The sequence below is a fragment of the Phaenicophaeus curvirostris genome, chromosome 27 (assembly GCF_032191515.1).
Source record: "Phaenicophaeus curvirostris isolate KB17595 chromosome 27, BPBGC_Pcur_1.0, whole genome shotgun sequence".
NCBI lineage: Eukaryota > Metazoa > Chordata > Aves > Cuculiformes > Cuculidae > Phaenicophaeus > Phaenicophaeus curvirostris.
This window is the reverse complement of record NC_091418.1, coordinates 647,669-665,709: the sequence shown is the minus strand read 5'-3', so window position 1 is coordinate 665,709 and position 18,041 is coordinate 647,669. Positions and strand designations below refer to the sequence as shown.

At 45.8% G+C, this 18,041-nt stretch overlaps 1 protein-coding gene across 3 annotated transcripts in view; it reads right to left on the bottom strand.

Moving 5' to 3' along the window:
* NSD3 (nuclear receptor binding SET domain protein 3) overlaps positions 1–18,041 on the bottom strand; it is a 38,148-nt gene that overhangs the window by 9,916 nt on the left and 10,191 nt on the right. For 2 of the 3 annotated variants that reach the window (XM_069877669.1, XM_069877670.1), the window contains exons 3-17: positions 17,511–17,579; positions 16,922–17,081; positions 16,338–16,492; positions 15,032–15,532; positions 14,131–14,257; positions 12,562–12,662; positions 10,160–10,205; positions 9,501–9,631; positions 8,850–8,978; positions 8,097–8,223; positions 7,389–7,586; positions 6,665–6,835; positions 3,195–3,344; positions 787–943; positions 31–233 (exon numbers count right to left, since the gene is read on the bottom strand). In XM_069877669.1, coding sequence (XP_069733770.1) covers positions 31–233; positions 787–943; positions 3,195–3,344; positions 6,665–6,835; positions 7,389–7,586; positions 8,097–8,223; positions 8,850–8,978; positions 9,501–9,631; positions 10,160–10,205; positions 12,562–12,662; positions 14,131–14,257; positions 15,032–15,532; positions 16,338–16,492; positions 16,922–17,081; positions 17,511–17,579 — 2,425 coding nt within the window. The remainder of the gene's footprint in view (positions 1–30; positions 234–786; positions 944–3,194; positions 3,345–6,664; positions 6,836–7,388; positions 7,587–8,096; positions 8,224–8,849; positions 8,979–9,500; positions 9,632–10,159; positions 10,206–12,561; positions 12,663–14,130; positions 14,258–15,031; positions 15,533–16,337; positions 16,493–16,921; positions 17,082–17,510; positions 17,580–18,041) is intronic. The other variant, XM_069877671.1, reaches the window with a different exon arrangement.

Below are 18,041 nucleotides of genomic sequence, written 5' to 3'. Positions count from 1 at the left end.
TAAACTGCTATAAACTTTGTTTGATTTTACCTTTCTTGAAGGTCTTGTTAATACTAGTTTGCCCCTCAGCAAAGCTTTTATCTCCTTCAACATAAGGGAAAACTCTGCCCTGGTGTACCCAATAGTAGTCATGTGAACCAAAGAAAAATACTGGGAAGTCCCCGATATCATGTTTGAGGCCCTGTATGTTGAGAGGCACAGACCTGGGATTGCAGATCTCTGCTGGCCACCACCTGGAAAGCAGGGGAAAAGAGAAGGACGTAAGTTCCCTGACCCACAGCCTTAGCTTCCCACTTTGCCTGGCTGGATGGAAAAATACAAGCCTGGTTTCCTCTCTTAAAGGAATTAACTACTTCCGTATGCAGTCAAGGCTCCCTCTGGCAATGCCTGGGCAGCACTGTGCAAAAGAGGAAAAGTTCTCACTCCAGATTTGGGGAAATCCCTGTGAGAACATGGGTGGCATGTGAGTGGGTTTCTAAGGCCAAGACAAATGCTCGTGTTTCTGCAGGTGACCAACAGCAAACACAAGCCAGGACATCTTGGTTCTGTGAGTAGCCCCTGGCTTCCCGCACACCTGCTGCACTCTACAAAGTGAACCCAGCACAACGAAGTATCCACCATCCCTGGTAAAAGCAAAAGAATTTAATTTAAGGGGCGATGCTGAGGTCTGACACAAAGCAGATGGAGTGGTTGTATTTCCAGTTCTTGTTCACTGCATTGTTTTCCTGTAATTCTGTAGTGCATTGAAAACATCCAAAACATCAAACCCCAAACCAGCCAACTTGCCTGTAATTCCCAAGCTTGACCCAAACGATCTGCTTGTAACGCAGCTTCTTGCCTGCTTTACAGTCATTGCAATTCCAGCATCCTTCGGGCATTTCTATGTTGAGACACTCGGGGTGGAAGGAAGCTGGGCAGGACTCACAGCACAGCAGTTTTCCACCTTTAAACAAAGAAACCCTGCTTGGTTTATAGAGGTAAGGATTTGCATCCCCTGTGCACAGCAACAGACAGGAATTTAACATCACCCACTCCACATCCTCATTTGCCCCACAGGGAAAAAAAAAAGGCATAAGAAAGGGGTTGAGTCACCTTAACAATGTTGGTTATGGAGCTGCAGCGCAGTCTGGTGCACAGGTTGTGACCGCACGTCACTGCTGCGGCTAGGCAGCACGGAGTTTGTCAAACAGCAGGTGAGCTGGCAGAAGAGCACTGCTCCCAAGGGAAGCATCGCATCCAAACGCAGTGCTCTTTGCTTCTCTGTCTTTGGCGATGGCCAAGCCCATCACAGACAAACAGATTTTTCAGCAACATTTTTCCAATCAACATTGTTATGGCTGGATCCCCCAGCGATCCGCTAGCGCCCATCAAACCCCAAGGACCATAGGTTGATCAACGCTTTTCTGTACCAAGGGCAGCACCAAAGAGTTGCAGTATGGGTGTTCATCCCACAGAGTGAAGCGTTTACCAGTATGAGCACATTATGCAATGCAGAACAAGACACCATGCAATTGTCTCCATCCCCAAAGTTCCTTTTGTGCATAAAGGAAACCTGAGCACAGCGGCTAACAACAATTTCTGAGGTTTACGCTGATTCGGGCAAAAGTTGTTTTGGCTGGCGGGTATTTTGGTAGGTGTATGAAATGTGGGGAGCCAGAGCACAGCTCTAAGCCACTCAGCAAGCAAAGCAGCTCACACGATAGGCCTCAATACACTGCACGCTGTAATATTTTATATATGCAAGTATATAAAATATAGATTCACAATTTATAGATATATGGCCTTTTTCAGAATCCACAAATTTGTGTCCCAGGTGGAAAATCTTGGAGAGATTTGAGAATTTAAAGCTATTTTCAATCACAATATTAAAAGAACTTTCAAACATTTATCAGCATACTTTGTCCACCTACAGACTTTGAAACTGTCACACTGATTGTTGCGGTCACAGAAAGCATTCCTTAATCAAGTCAGGTGCATGGCCAGCACTGTATTTCCTCTGCTCAAACCAGACCAATCCAACCACATGGAGTATCCTGAGCTCTCAAAACCTGTAACAGCATTTTAACCTTTAAAGTGTGTCTTTTTGTGAACGTTACTTCAGAGGAAATACAGCCCCAGGGTGAATTACTGGAACGGCACCCACCACGCTCAAACACCAAGGGATGCAAAATCAAACACAACCAAACACAAATTCCAGTGCTAAGCGAGGAAAACCATCAACACTTTGCTCTCAGGATGCATTAGCAAAGATATTGCTCAAGCTCAGCAGAGGGCTCAAAATAATTGTTTTTTCCAGGAATTACAGGAGCTACAGGATGCCTCAACCTAGGAATACTGAAAGAGACCTGGCTTCGGAATGATTAATGGGGCACTGACTCTGAACCCTCTGTTGGGAATGAAATATCACATCTCAGTGCATAACACAGACAACAGGTTCCTCCCCAGAGGCATTCTGAGATGCTGTTGCTCCCCCTGCTCTGGGATAAACACCCGGTCTCCCCCGGAGCCGCAGGGTTTCTGCGCAAGACAAAGCCTTTCCCACCATTCCCACTCCCACACCTCTTTGGGATGCGAGTGCCCATCCCACCAGGAGGGGAAGGAGCGCTGGCTGTCCCAAGCTGGCAGAGGTGGAACGCGAGCCCAGGGACTAAGGGACACGTACGCAGGCAAACCCTCACTGCCTTCCCCTTCGGACACTCTTCGGATGGCAACATGACCCACCCGCATGCAGCCTGGAAAGCCCTTTCTTCTCCCAGACTTGGCATACCCTGCCTAAAAGCTCTGAGACAGAACATCCCCCCCTCTTTCTCCCTATATAAAACCCATTTAAGCAGATAGTTTACATAATTCCAGTAAGGGCTGAACTGCAGCAATGTCGAGCTCCATTCACCACTTCTTCCCATTGCTGGGTCCGTAGCTTCCCTGGAGCTGGAACAGCCCAGGCCAGGTACACAGAGATTTCCAAAAGCAAGGGGATTTGACCTCTTCCAAGGAGAATTTAGTGACAGTAATTATTTTAAGCCCTTTTGTAATTAAAAAAAATTGCCAACCACATGAACACAGGCTCACAATCAATGAGTGAATTTCACTGCAAAGCAGTAAGTGGTGCTGGACAAGCAGGCATTTCTTGAGTCAGAGAGAGAGAAATAGAAAAAGCAAAAGTAAATTAAAGAGAAAGAAACTATTTTGGTTACCTTTCTCACATTTCTTTTTGGAAGCTGACGAAGGAGGAGGAATCATAGGTAATTTCATCAACTCAGCCCGGTTTGATTCGTTCAGGAGGTAGTGGGACTTATAGGCATAGGAACTGAACAGGGGGTCAGAATGGTCCTGCACTACCAGCCCTATACGGAACAAACAGAGAGAGGTGAGCTGCAATGAAACTACCCATGATTCCATCGAGGAGAACATAAAACAAACCAAATGGACACTGCTAATGCATTTGTGTGGGAATGGATAAAGGAGAAAATGAAGAAAAAGAAAAGTCTGACAGCAGGTTTCTTCCCTAAGAAAGAGGCTGTGTTTGGAAGCCAGAAGTGTCGCTGGGAAAATCTACAAGCTGCTGCTGAGAGGAATGCCTGTACTTGTGCTTTTATAGAAAAGCACGGGAGCAGCGATCAGTTCTCTGTCTGTGTGAACCACCTTCCCTCCCAAACAAAAAGCGTAGGCTGGTGTGAGGATCTGGGGGTGACACTCATGGCCACGCCGCCAGCTGGGGCTCCAGGCCCAAAGAGCAGATGCTGCATGCGAGAGCTCAGCACCCCACAAACCACACATCTGCCTCAAGGCCTTATCTGTGAGAGTGCTTTGCCTTTATAACGGTGTTGGTAAAAATAACAGAGGGGGGGAGTGATTCTGCAAGGCACCAGAAGGGAAAGAAGGGATGAAGGCTCTGCCCTATGCCTCCTGTTTTTAAGTGAAGCTCCCTGCCCTCCCACATCTGCCAAACCCAACCCTTAGAGCAACCACGCTCCCTGCTCTTGCATCTGCCTTTAGTTCAAGCGCAGTGTTTTGCACTCCTCTGGCTTTCTCCACCAAGAAGAGTTTTGCCTCACTGTTCTGAAGAGCCAAGCAGCCCAAGTGAGGGCCCCATGGCTACAGAGCAGCGCTGGGTCAGTGATTCAGGGCACGAGAGGAGCAACCAGGACCCAGAGCAGCCGAAAAGGTGAACGAACAGCACAGCCACCACTTCCCTTCCTGGGTGGGACACAGGCAGAGCTGAGTGCTGGAGGGAAGCGTTCCAAACGCAGTGCCTGTTGCTGCTGCGTGGAGAACGGCCTCACCCTACCTGGAAAGTGTCTCCTATGCATGCTGTAGGTGACACACATAGGTTAGGTGAGTGATAACAGGCTTGGGAAGAGTATGCCAGGAAGGTGAACAAGATGCTTTAAAAATACACTGCATTTCAAGTACCTCATGTTAAGCGAGTTCATATATTTTATGGACTGTTTCCTACCTCCACTTTCTCACCTCAGTAATGTTTTGCATCTAAACACCTAAACGTCAACTCAGTCTTGTTAAACAACAGGTCTCACACCCAGATGCCCCAGTATTCCTGCAGCACTTTGTTTCCTGCTTCTTGAAAGTGATAGAAACCAAAGTATTTAGGGTAACTCCAACAGCAGAAGCCTGTCACCACTCCCCACATGCATCTGAGTGCAAACACAGCTTCACAACTGAGACCAGCACCACTGCCATCACCGTGGCTCTCTAACAGCTACAACCCCATGACCTACCTCATGTTGGAGCAGGGCAGTGGAAGCAGACAGCATCCTACCACACTGAATTCTTCACACTCATACTTACAGGGCTGACTAAAGGCACTGCTGGACCTTGTCAAGAGCCATTCCTAACCTGACATTCAAACCCAGAAAGATCCACACAATCTCTTCTGCTATAACCCTATCTCTGATCCCAGTGCTAGCCTGAGTCCAGACAGATGAGACAAAAAATGTAATAAACCCAAAGGGCTTAAAACATTCCAGAACTCCTTTGCCTACTGCAAAAGCCATTTTCAGTTGTTTTACTCCAGGTCTAGAAAACAAACTCATTTCCACATATTATGCTGGGCTCTGGACACTTCAGTTAATAATGTTCCAGGACAGGTATTGGTTTTCCCGACTGGCAGCATCGATGTGGATGCCCCAGGGCATCTCTGCTCATAGGACACCGCACCACGCGCTTCCCACCAGCTCCATTCCAAAGACACAGCAACATGGTGGGTTTGTTGTTCAGACCACGCGTTTGCACGTGTAATAATATATCAACCAAAATTAAACACAAAGCACACATGGGGCTCTCTAAAACCTAAAATGAAGGGCATAGACACATCCAGTGTCCAGTCTGCACAGGTACATTTAGGCAGCGCTGCTGTGATTCACACCATGTGAGTCCTGTTCAGGGGTGGCCCTGAAATGTTTAGATAAGTCCACAAAAGGAGAAACATTGACCTGTGATGTAAACATCTTTTTACACATTCAGAGGAGCTTTTCTAAGGCTCATTCTGACACTTGGCTGTTTCTCACTAAGCTGCTGGGGTTGTGAAATATTTATTTTAAACTTGATTCTTTGTGATGGCTCCTAAATTGCCTGGAAACAAGGAAAGGGGAAGAGAGGAGAGAGAGGCAGAAAGGAAATTATTCTGGTACCATCTTTCCCTTGCTCTTCAAAGGTCTGTAATTACCACTCTGCTCCTCCAAATCCCAGGCAATACTTCCCATACTAAACTTCCAACTGAATGGACACGAGTGAAAACAAGAAACGACAGGATCCATCTCATTTATGCTTCCTTATTAGTGACTTAGGCCCTGGCAGAGGCTGCCCAGGGAGGTAGTTGAGTCCCCAGCCCTAGGGGGACTTAAGACGTGTGGATGAGATGCTCAGGGATGTAGTTTAGCAGTGGAAAGGTACAATTGGACTCAATGATCTCAAAGGTCATTTCCAACCAAACAATTCTATGATTCTATGACTTGGAGAGCTGCTGAAAAGCACACATCCAACACAGACTCGCTGCCTAAGATACACATTATTATTCAAACACGTAATATGTCACTTCATTAATCTGACAGAATGATGATCTCTTTGCATGGTGCGACTGAAGCAATTGATGACCCAAAGCTTTTTCCACCTGCTGCCTGGCAGAACACAGGTGACTTAAGGCCCATGAAAGTAAAAAGTGGGAAAAATAGGCAAAAAAAGGAAAAGAAAAAACAAAGGAGAACGTTGGCACATGGAAAATCCGCATGAAACGTGTTTATACGGCATTGCAAATGTTCTTCTTTCAGAGTTCTCAAATGGGATGGCAGTTATAAATTAAAATCATTTTTTCCAGTTCATGAGTAAATCAGACCTCTTACCCTTAAGAAGTTAAAGTTTTGTGAGCAGTGAATAACTGAGCATCCACACTCAGCTCGCAATGGCTGGAATTGCAGCTCACACCTATGTTTCCCTACTGGCAACACAAGTTGGCCTGAGTAGCAAATATAACAGACAGAAATAAGGGAGTGGGAGCCTTATGAGGCCAAAGGAAAACAATCACAGGCAGCATTTGAACCCCAGAGAGCCCTAAGGGAATTTTTCTTTATGGAATACATTGTTTTTATCGCTAAACTGCACAAACAACCACAGTAGAACTGTAAACCCGAGGGAAACCCAGCGTGCTCACCTCTTGCACAAACGAAACAAAAGCCTACATTTACAGCAGATGAGGAGTGATTCCTTTTGGAATGGTTACTACAGATGAGAATGTGGGATGACAGAAACAAGCTTCCTGCAGCAATGCAGCCGTCCCCTGAGTGGTAGGCGATGGGACATCTGAAACACCTCACCATGCGACCTGGGCAACACAAACGCAGAAAAATGCACCCACAGTCAGGATATGGCAGAGGACACCAATCACAGTAATTATCACAGAGAACTGGATTTAAGAGAGACATTTACATCTTTTAAAAAAAAAAAGTTTCACAGAAGTTAACACTCAACTTTCACTTTAAAATCGCTAAGAAAAAGCACACAAGTTTAATCATTCCACAAGCTTCTTGTTTTGTTCAAGTATTTTGGTTAATTTCTACACGATTCTCTTTTTCATGACAAAAATTTGCTCTATCGGCGCCCACCAAGGGTCTCTTAACAAACCTCTTCCTTGGCCTTGCCCTACCAACCCCTGGCTCCAATCAAACCCAGCAACAACAGATTATTTTGGTGTCGCGGATCAACACAGGGTCTCAGACTGCTTCCCACACAGACAGATATAAGTTAATGACCTCAGTAATGAGGAAACTCTCGTTCCTTACTGCATGCTGCATCACAGAGGGCATAGTTACACACATTGTTATTGCTATGACATATTTGAGTTCCTTCCCGGTGCCTGCAGCCCGCTCCGCTCTCACCTTTACTTGCTTTATGAATGTCCTTATCCATGGAGCAGGCAGTGCAGCAGTGCTGAGGGCAGCGAAACCCTCGTGACTCGAACAGGGCGGTGGCAAACTTGCGAACACAGGCCTCGTGATAAAATTTACCACACGTGCTGACAGAGCAGCGCTTCACGTCTTTGCCAGGAAGTTTGCATGAAAAGCATGTATGTTCTCCTTGAAAAAGAAGGAATAGGGAAGCCCAACTGTAACGGCCAAGTCTTTGAAGCACAGATGTTGTTAAAAACATTCTGAAGTGAACAGTTGCAGTGGTTTGAGTGGCAGAGGCTTCATCCCTTTGGACAGGGAGACTAGGGACTGGATCAGGGACTGCAAGCCCCATCCAACCTGGCCTCGAACACCTCCAGGGATGGGGCAGCCACCACTGCTCTGGGCAACCCGGGCCAGGGCCTCCCCACTCTCACAGGAAAATATTTCTTCCCAAGATCTCATCTCAGCCTCCTCTCTTTCAGCTGAAAACTGTTCCACTTGTCCTATCCCTGCAGTCTCTGATAAAGAGCTCTCCCCACATCCTAAATGGCAAATAGAAATCTGGCCTCAGAGTTTAAAAAAGTGACAGAATAACCCAAACGCACTCCCCACACCTGGGAACTCACCATCTCCATTTGTTCTGACCGCCACACGGCTCCTTAAAGTCAGGGATCCCTCCCTGTTTTCCAGACTCACCGTTTTTACACTCAGTGCAAATGAACTTCTCCTCAGGCATCAGCTTCAGGCCCAGACACTCCATGTGAAAGACGCTGCAGCACTCGCCCTCACAGGACACCAGGGACTCGCCAGAGCTCTCGCAGATCTTAAACAGACAGAGAGATGGTCAGAGAACAATGGGCACCCAATGCGCATGAATGCAGGTGTTAACAACGAACAGAAACTGGCTGGAATCTCTTCAGAGTCAGGATAAGGCAGGAGAACTGGCCTACATGCCACAGCAGGCCTGGCAAGTCTCTGGGCTGGAGACAATCCCAGAAGTTCTGCATCCTGCTCTCATAACAGCACGAGCCAGGACAGAGACAGGAGAGGAACTACAGCACCCATTTGGACCCTTTGTTCTTTCACACACCTGAAGAGTGAGCAACTTGTTCCCTCACTGTTGACCAGGAAAATATTTCAGGATTCTCTCTCTGAAACACTAGAAAATTCTCACTCTGTCCTATCTGAAATCATCAAATGGAGCAGAAAACTTCTACTTTTTCTATTTATGCTAGCACGTATGGATTAGCTTTCAAGTTTTCTAGCACTACCGCGGTCATGAATCATTTCCAGAGCATAAAAACTTCCCAAAGCCTTGGTATTTTATCCAAGATATTGACTTATGAGAGACAGTTAACACCAAACAGTGTCATTTGAAGTCCGTCAGCTCACACTAATGGAAATGGGTGACATCTCTAGTGTTCATTCCTTTACAGGACCACCATTTACCTGACAAACAGTGTCTTTTTTATTTGTCCCAGTTCCTCTCCTGGACAAGCTGGAGTCCACTGACTGCACATCTGAAGCATCAGCATCAGCAGTAGCGGATGGGCTGTCTGAACGCTTTCCAAAACTGCCCTACAAAGAGGAAACACCAGGCAATCGAAACAAGGCACTTGCAAAGGACAACCACATTCTGAAAGAGTTATGTCATCACTGACAAGAGGATCTCTCAATATGTCAAGAGACACCGAGATCACTGAAAGCTGAATTTCCTTACAAAAATGAAAGTGCTGCCTTCCCGACATCTCTTACCTGTACAAGCCAAAACACACAGCTATTTCAATATTTCAAGACATGTCTCTAAATTACACCAACACACGTCAGTATTCCCCAATTCCTAAGAATTCAATCACCTCCCACAGAGCAAATCAAGCCAGTGATCTAAACCATTGTTTTGCCAAAGAAGTAGGAACATTTGTAAAACAAAACTGTGTCTTTTTTTTATCAAAGTGATGAAGAGGGTGAGGAAGAAAAAGGCTGGGGTTATTCCCTAGGCAATAAAAGACAAAATTTGTAGAAAAGTGTTCAAGTATTTCAGAATCTGCAGTGAAAAGGCTATTCTACCTAGTAAAGGAATGAGAAACAACACGCCGTTACCTGCAGGTCATTGAGTCCTCTCGAGTCAGAGTCAGATGTGTCCCGGTAGGCCGAGCTCGCCAGCTCCACATCAGTCGAGGCACGGCTCCTTTTCTTTAAAGGCTTACAAGAATCTGAAATCTCGCTGGCACCTTAACACAACACACTGCAATTAGTTTTAATAGAGTTCCCAACTCTCTGCTTACAATAAAGGAAAAAAAAAAGATGAGAGACAGCCTGAAATTCTACATTATTTGCAAGCCTTAATTTTCAGTAGAACTCCTGAAAAGCTATGAACTGAAACCTGCCTTGGGAAAACCTTTTGACACACTGTGAATATGGTGACACAGTGGAGGAAGCTACTAAACAACTACACCAGAGGATAAACCCTTAGGAAATCACTTCTTCATTGTTCATCATTAAGATATGGCTAAGCAAAGACTGTTTTTTCACATTAGGAAATGCCCAGGACTGACCTCACATGTTTACACAGCACAGTAACAAACCCCATCTTTCCAACTAGTGATGCATAAACAAATGAACAACAAAAAATTCAGCCCAGCATCGATCCTGTTCATCACCAGCAAGCGTTGGGCTCTTGTGTTTACACAGAACAAAACCACTGCCACAGCGTGATGAGCCAGGAGCTTTTAGCGTGGTTGGTTTCCTGTGTAACTCACCTTTCTGCAGTCCCGTCTTCACCGCTGCCAGCGGAACCATCTCAACCTGTTTGAATAGGAAAACCCACAGTTAAAACCAGAGGAACTTTTATCCCTAGTAATAAAAAAAAAACCAAACATTTCAGGTTAAGCGTTAGTATCTCTGAGCCCGAAGGGAGGCTGCCATCCCCTCCTTAGCATTAGCCTGCATGTCCCACTGGGTTAATCCTAGCTGCCTATGCTGAGCACGAGGACAGAAGGCAGCCAAATATTCTCTAGCAAGGGCCCTTCCAATCACTCTTTGGGCATGAAGATGTCAGGAAAGCTTTATCCATGTCCAGCAGGCAGAAGCGGGGTTCGGTTGGCAGCCAGCCCTGACGCCTCTGAACAACCCCACGCCTGTGTCAGCTCGAACTCCCCTTGGTAGGCTTGACACTCGGGTTTGGGACTCAGAATGCACCGCCAGCCAAGGCGCTTCCACCCCGTGGGCACTCCGGCTCCTGGGACCAGGCTTTCTCCCTGTATAGAGCGCTGCAAGGCGACGGCCTTCGTGCATGGCCTTACAGAGCTCTATACAGCTGGAAACTCAACGGTGGCAGGAGCCAAGCAGGCAAGGTCACAACCATGCGAGCACGGTGCCAGTCTCGGTCCCGCGGCAGGAGGACACGTCCAGAGACCGCCCTGCTCACGCACAGGGAATACAGTGGAGTCTGGAAGCTGCAACACAATGCTAGAAGAAAGCGGTTGCCTAGAGCCTGTTTTGTGGTTAAGAATTACGAGTTCTCCTTACAGGGTGCTTTAGATTGCCAGGTACAAACACGTTCCGTAAATATGTAAGGATTATTCTATAATTTTTTTAAAAAATATTTTATTTGGTTGTACAATAGGTAAAAACATACAACAAAGGATTCGTGTAGGATACAATTTGTAATACAAATATAGAATCTAAACAATCACTTTTATTTCTCCACTCGTCACTGTAACAGTAGCATTAACAGTTTGCCCCATTAATTGTACTCGTTCCAGTTATAATTTCATACCAAGCTGTTGCAGACTAATTTGGGAATCAGTTGCAAGAAAACTTCTGGGTAACAAATATTGTTGCATATCGGTAAGAAGTTAGTAAGGTTTTTTTCTCTTTAGCTATAACTTAATACATTCAGGACTAAGCGCATCGCAGCGCACCTGGGCGTAAGTTTTAGTCATACACTTTTCCTGAGAAAAGCACTTTCACGTTCATAGTCGCCGTTAGCTGGGGAGTATCAGCAAGCAAAGCTAACGGGGATCCATGAAGTTCGCATTGTTGGTTCTTCTACCTTTGTTAAATCAAGAAACATTTACGAACACAAAATATCTCCTTTGGAAATAGAGGCTGCAATGCCCCGTGCTGAGAGGCCGAAGGGACTGTGCCAGGTTCTCACACCCAGCTTTTAAGTCGCTTTAAAGTTTCAGCAAGAAACTTCCCAGAGTTGAAGCGTTCTGCTGCTGCAGACGGATGCGAGCGCTACAGCACCCACAAGAAAAACAAAGCAACTGGGTCCACTTTCCATCTCGGAAGTGAATGAAGTGCAAAACAAAGCGCAAAGAGCAAAGAATAAATTAAAATAAAGACGATAAACCCCATTTTCCCCTTTTCCCATATAAATCTTTAGCCTGACTGTCCCTTTTAAAAAGCTCTCACTGGTAAATCTACGCTATCAAATATTGATATAAAACTCAGGTTTCAAGCGGAGAGGCCCTTGCAGAGGAAAATCGACCATGTAAGGAAAAGAACCAACAACTTTGACCAGCTTGTTAAAAAGCGCATTCATTTTTTGACATTCATGTCCGTCCCCTGAACTCCCCTACTTGTTTCCATGCAGAATGGTTTGTAATTTTTTTGTAAAGCAACAACATTTGTGTCTGACATCCAGACTGAGGGAATGCCCTGTACAGGTGAGATCTACTGAAGGAACAACCGCACAGCCAAGAGGGTCTGTTTGGCTGATAAGAGCCTGACTACTCGCCGTGAGATGAAATCATTCAGAGTCCATTTTCAGAAGCGCTCAGATTAACCAGTCTAAAAACAACACCTCAGTACAAACCAGCAGCTGAATCAAGAGCAAAGGAAGGAGCCTTAGTGGCAATTCAATCAAAGAGAAATTACTGAAACAGGATCGGTTTGCTTATAACACAAATCTCAACGTAAACGTGGCAGGTTCGTTAGGAGTCTTGCATCACTGCGTTCCCATTTTCCATCGCCTGACTGATACTGTGCGGACGCCAGTAGCAGAGTGACAGCAATGGCATTGACAGGGGGATCATGGAGGATAGTCCAAAACTGAACCCGGTGGGGAAAATGGAGACAAATAAAAAGGCACCAAGATAAGCCACAACATTTATGAATACGATATATTTTAACTCTCTACATGGAGGAAGCCAACCTGCTCCTTTTTGATCTTCTTCTTTGGCACAGCATCAGTGGATTTCTCAGACTCGGAGCGCGTTCGAATCGATCTTCGCTGTTGCTTCTTTTCTACAGAACCTGGAGAAGGAAAAAGGTTTCCGTTATGTGATTCCCTGCAAGGTGCTCAGCACCCGATCAACAGATAAAGTAAGGAAACTAAGACTCTTTCCTCTTTCAAATGTTTTATTTTTCATTCCAGTTCCAAGCTCTCTGCCAGCCAGTGCCAGAGCTGCAAACAGCACGTTCCGATTCTATAGGGATCAGCTTGGGAAAGGGACACCAGTAACAAAGCGAGACATAGAGCTGGGATCCAGAATAGGGTACATATTTTCCCAACATCCCTCTCAAGCACAGTCTCCACTTTGGGTAATGTTTAACCAAACTGCCCATCTTTGGTGTTTAAGCAGGGGCACATCCCACTGTGAGAGAAAATCAAGGGGTTCTGCTGCAGCCTGAAACTGTTTTTTACACACCCAATGTAAAACTGAGTCTGCCTGAGACTGTACCAAGGAGATGGGTACAAGCACAGGAACAAACCTGCAAGAGTTAATAGATTTTACATTAGATCAGAAGTCACTGCAGTGGCTGGAGGAACTTGAGAAGCTCTTGGTTTAGGATGACTCAAAGCTGTCTCTTTTCAGGAACCTCTGTCCTTTCCCCAAAGGGCGTTTCCTCCTCTTGAGGATGACGAGAGGACAAACTGCAGGCAACCTTATGCTGCTGGGGCAAAGCTCAGCCCCTTGGGGAGGGCTCCCATCAGCTATTTCTCAGAAATCAGAACAGGAAAACACTGCTGTTTTCTGCTCCAAGCCTAGAGAGCCCTCATACCGTTTATCTTTCTCATTCTTCTCTACTACTGTACTACAAATCAAACATCAAACAGCTTGTTCCAGACTTCCCCTTTCCAAGCTCAACCTCCATTATTTGCTTCAGTGGTTCTTCTCCCTCCAACAGAACACTCCAAACCTTAGTGCTTCGTGGTGGGGTCCCTGAAACACCTTTGGGAGGCAAGGATTGTCTCATTTTGCTGACGGAGTTAGCTGAAGCAGTTTAAAGAAATCACTGTCCTTTACAAAGGTCATGCAGGAACTCAACACCAAAGTCCAGGACAGCACCCATCCTGATTCAGAGCCATTCTGTGCTGAACTATGCCCTTCCAGACTTCCCTCCTGTGATCCCAGCTGGTGTGCTCTACATTTGGTTCCTAAAGCCATTACAGTGCTCTGCTAACACACGTCCATGATGCTGTCTTCTAAACTAACCTCCCATCTGCTCTCCACAAGGCACCACCCTGCTGATGTTCTAACTCAAAGACTGGGAGGTGCAGACACTAGAAGTTCTGAGGCCAAACCACGTCCTCCCAAAACAAAGACCTCCCATTTCTCAAGCCCCTGGGCTCACCCTGTGTGATATCAGCCGTGCTTGTTATAGCTGTTATGCAAACAGAAAGATGTTAATGATCATTTTTAACAAACGAGAAGACACTGGGTTTGATGTTTGAATTTCAGTGCTAAAGTTCAGTGCAGGACTCTGCAATTTTTCCTACCTGCTGACCCAGGAGTCATTTCAGGAGAGGACACGTTTTGCACTGCTGCTTTCTCATTCCTCTGATTTAACGAAGAATTGAGTTTCTCTTGCCCCTTCACATTTATTTCTGGTTTGTTACATACCCCCTTGAACAGAAAAAAAATGAAAAAAAATTGTCTTAACCTATTTACACATGCATTGCTGTTAACAGGCATTATTATCTACCCCTAAATCTCAGAACAGAAACACTCAGCGCTCTTCAATGCGACACACACTGCTGAGCTGCTTCCCTGCAGAACTTCCCATCCCTCTCACTCTCCCCTTACACACAAGTTAAAAAAAGTATTCCAATGACTTTTCTAAACATTACCTTCTCTATAACGCTTAGGATGCAATAAACGCCCTCTGGGGAGAGGCAGGAGAAGGAGGCAGAGAAATAGTCCTAAACCTTTTCCTGACACTGACTGTGAGAAGCTGCACCTGAGGGAAGCTGCGAGGCAGAACTCATTGTGAATGGCTGTCACACAAAAAGGAGGCATCACTTTTTAGTACATTGTTAACAGTTTTGTCATCTCATCTGTTCCCCACAAATTCACCGGTTTTAAGATTTACAGAGATTATTTCAACACAGAAGCTGGAACTCAACAGCTTTAACAGTTTGAGTGTGTTATGAGCTAAAACGTGACTGTCTACAGGGAGCTGCTCCCCTCAGAACAGTTACTGCCAGACTCTGGGATGCACTGAAATCAGGAGCTCAGCGCACTAAAGGATTCTGCTGTCACATCTGTCCTGCATTCAGTTTAATCTTGCCAACGAAAGGAACACTGATCATGAACGCCTGGTGGCACAAGCTTAAGCTCCGTACTGAGACAGACTGGGATAATACATGGACAAGAGGGGTCACCACACGAAGTACGCACCTTAGTGGAATAAACAAACTGATCGATGAGCTTTCCATCCCCAGCGGCATTCTGCAGGGCAAAAACCTGTTCAATTTTAACCACTGGAGACATATTACATTTCTGGAGATCCAAGTTGTGCATGGTTATGGATGCTGGTAGGGATTTCCGAGCTGCAGCTGTTTTCCAGGCGATTTTCACAGGAGGTGGCTCCTCCTCGTCCACACTAGATTGCCTCCGCTGGCTCTGTCTTCGCATCTCAGCACTTGAAGGAGATGCTGTAACGTTGGCGTGTTCCGGCTGGGCATTCAGCGCTGGCTTCGGTCGCCGGTTCTTCTTGGTCTCTGATTTGGACACAGCAGTCTTTTTGGCTTTTGCCAAAGCCTCCTCTGGCTCTTGGTCTATGTAAATGAAGGTGTACTGCTCTATCCTCTCTTCCCGGGTCATTTTCAATGCTTTCTCAGCATGGGCAATACCAATATCCCACTGAGCACGCTCTCTCTGTGGCCTTGGTTTGCGAATCTTAAGGAACAAAGACAGGCAGCTCATTACACAGAAGATTTTGCCATGTATAGCACATAAACATAATCCTGAGGGCTTTGCAGTCTCTGAAGCAGCATATCTAAGTCTGCGCTCCATCTATGGGAAAGGCGGGCAGAGAGCCCCCTGCTCAGAGCACAGGCAGACACTCAAGCTGGATCATAAGACCACTGCAATTAGAAGCATCTGCCCTGAGCCACAACTTCACTAAATGCAGGAACAGGCAGGAGTCAAGCCCATAACTCTGATAAGACACACAATTAATCCTAATTTAGCTACTTGTTAAATCTTCCCTAGTGTTCTATAAACACTCCTTTCCTTACACACCAGTATTTTGATGAGCACAACTACTGACTGAGTAAGTCCATCTACACAGTAAGCAATTCCTGTACCTAATGCTTCCTTCCAATAAAGCAACGGAAAAGAATATATCCTCTGTTATCAGGGGCTGGAAGTGTCCTTTAACTGTGTTCTCCAAAGAACAGGTTACTGGGAAACACACAGGCACTGCTGGTATTCAGTATTCTAATGCACATGTGAAATTATCTCCCATGCCCAGGGTGACAAGCACCATGTGGAGCCAATAACACAGGGCTGGCTATCAGCCTTCCCACATTTACCAAATTATCAAAACACTGGCGTTATCTTTGTGAAAAACACTCCTGCCAGCAAAAAGCAGCCAGTCCTAAACACAGTACAGTCCTGCTGTGCTTCAGAACCGCCCTGCCAGAGTTTCACTCGCACAGGCTCTGCGGAGAAGTCTTGGCATGATCAGTGTTCACCGTACCTTCTGCTTCTCAGAGTGGTTGCTGGCTTGCTTGGCAGCCTCAGCCAGTAACTGCTCATACTGCTCATGTCCTTTGTATTCCCGAACCCGCTTCTCGTGCACCCATGCCCTCTCTGGCTGGTTGCTAAAAAATTGAACGTGGTATTCGCGGGCACCTGAAAGGGAAACATTCTAGTCAGCAGCTTCATCGACAGCGCTTTGCTGGTTTAGCTTACACTTTCCTCCTCCAAACTGCTCAGATCCTGCAGGTGGAAGCACCTAGACGAAGTTTAGAAGGAAGACAGGCCTAGATTTAGCACAGTTTGAGATGGGAAAGTAAGTGTGCCTTGCCCACACTGAGCACTCTGGCACTGATCAGTGTCTTCTCATAAATACACTGTCCTGAGAAAAGCGGGCATCGCTTGTGCAGGCTCATCTGCAGAGGTAATTTAATTAGTGCTGGTTTTATACACTTCAGGAATATCCCATTTAGCACATCCACAAGAAGAATTCATCCCACAATGGGAGTTCAAAGATAATGTATCTTCAATAAAAGAAGGACCACAGACACCCAATGTACTCTGGCAAAGCTCTCCCTCCCTTACCTCTTGTATTGATTTTGGTATGAACATCAAGCTGTGGGTCACACGAAACCATGCACGGCCACCACGGGTATGTTCCCACCTTGGACCAAACAAGATCGCCAACCTGAAACTTGACATCGTGGCTGACTTGTGTGGGAAGAGATGGCAAAAGCTGCTGTACCTGCAAAGAAAACGCAAGCTGAAAGCCACAGGAGACAACTCAGCACTCTTAGCGAGGCACACCCTGCCCACAGGGACTCATTTTCCTCTCAGGTATCCCTGGCGTTTAATAACCGAACACAAGCTGAACATTCCTTAGACACACAAGAGAAAGGAGTAGGATTTACACAAGAGAGTCACTGACAAACCAAGACACAACAGTAACCACCACCACCCCAAAAACATTTCTGCTTCATCCACTTCAGAATGTTGGTTTGGAAATACAATAAAGCAATAAAAAATAAGATGTTTTGATGCAGTAATGATTAATGATTAACAAGAGTTCCAAAGAAACGGCAACTGATCCATTGGACAAATTGCCATGCGATAATCAGTCCACAAATAGTAACAGGCTAGAAGTTCAAAGGTGTTAATTAGCACGTGTACTAACCGGCGTGTCCTCCAGTGCTGCATCCTCTCTGGGCCTTTCGGACAGCGAGCCAAGCCTCTCATTTGGTCTCTAGGAAATTGGTAACAATGGAGAGAGAAAAGGAAAACAAATACACACAAGGTAAGGGGAGAGTAAACCAAAACCAAGCACAGGAATGAAACCAGGCTGAAAAAATAATTCACAAAGAGAAAGCAACCACAAACCCAAAAAATATGAATGGCCAAATCAAAACACAGCAGCACAATCAAATCCCACCTTTTCCCCTGTGCTATTTACATCACCCTCACCCCTACACTCTTTTCCTGTACAGGTAACAGGAGGACACACAGCTTCAAGGAGACACAGAAGAACACATGAAGGATATCCGAAGGACTGGGATGAGTCTTGCTATAGAGCAGGTATTCGCAAAATCTACATTACCAAAATCACATTAAATAAACAATGTGAAATCTGTAAAACTGATGTTAAACTGCACATGGCTGACAGACGGAGTTGGAGGATCAAAAGCCAGCAACTAGAGCCCACAGTGCA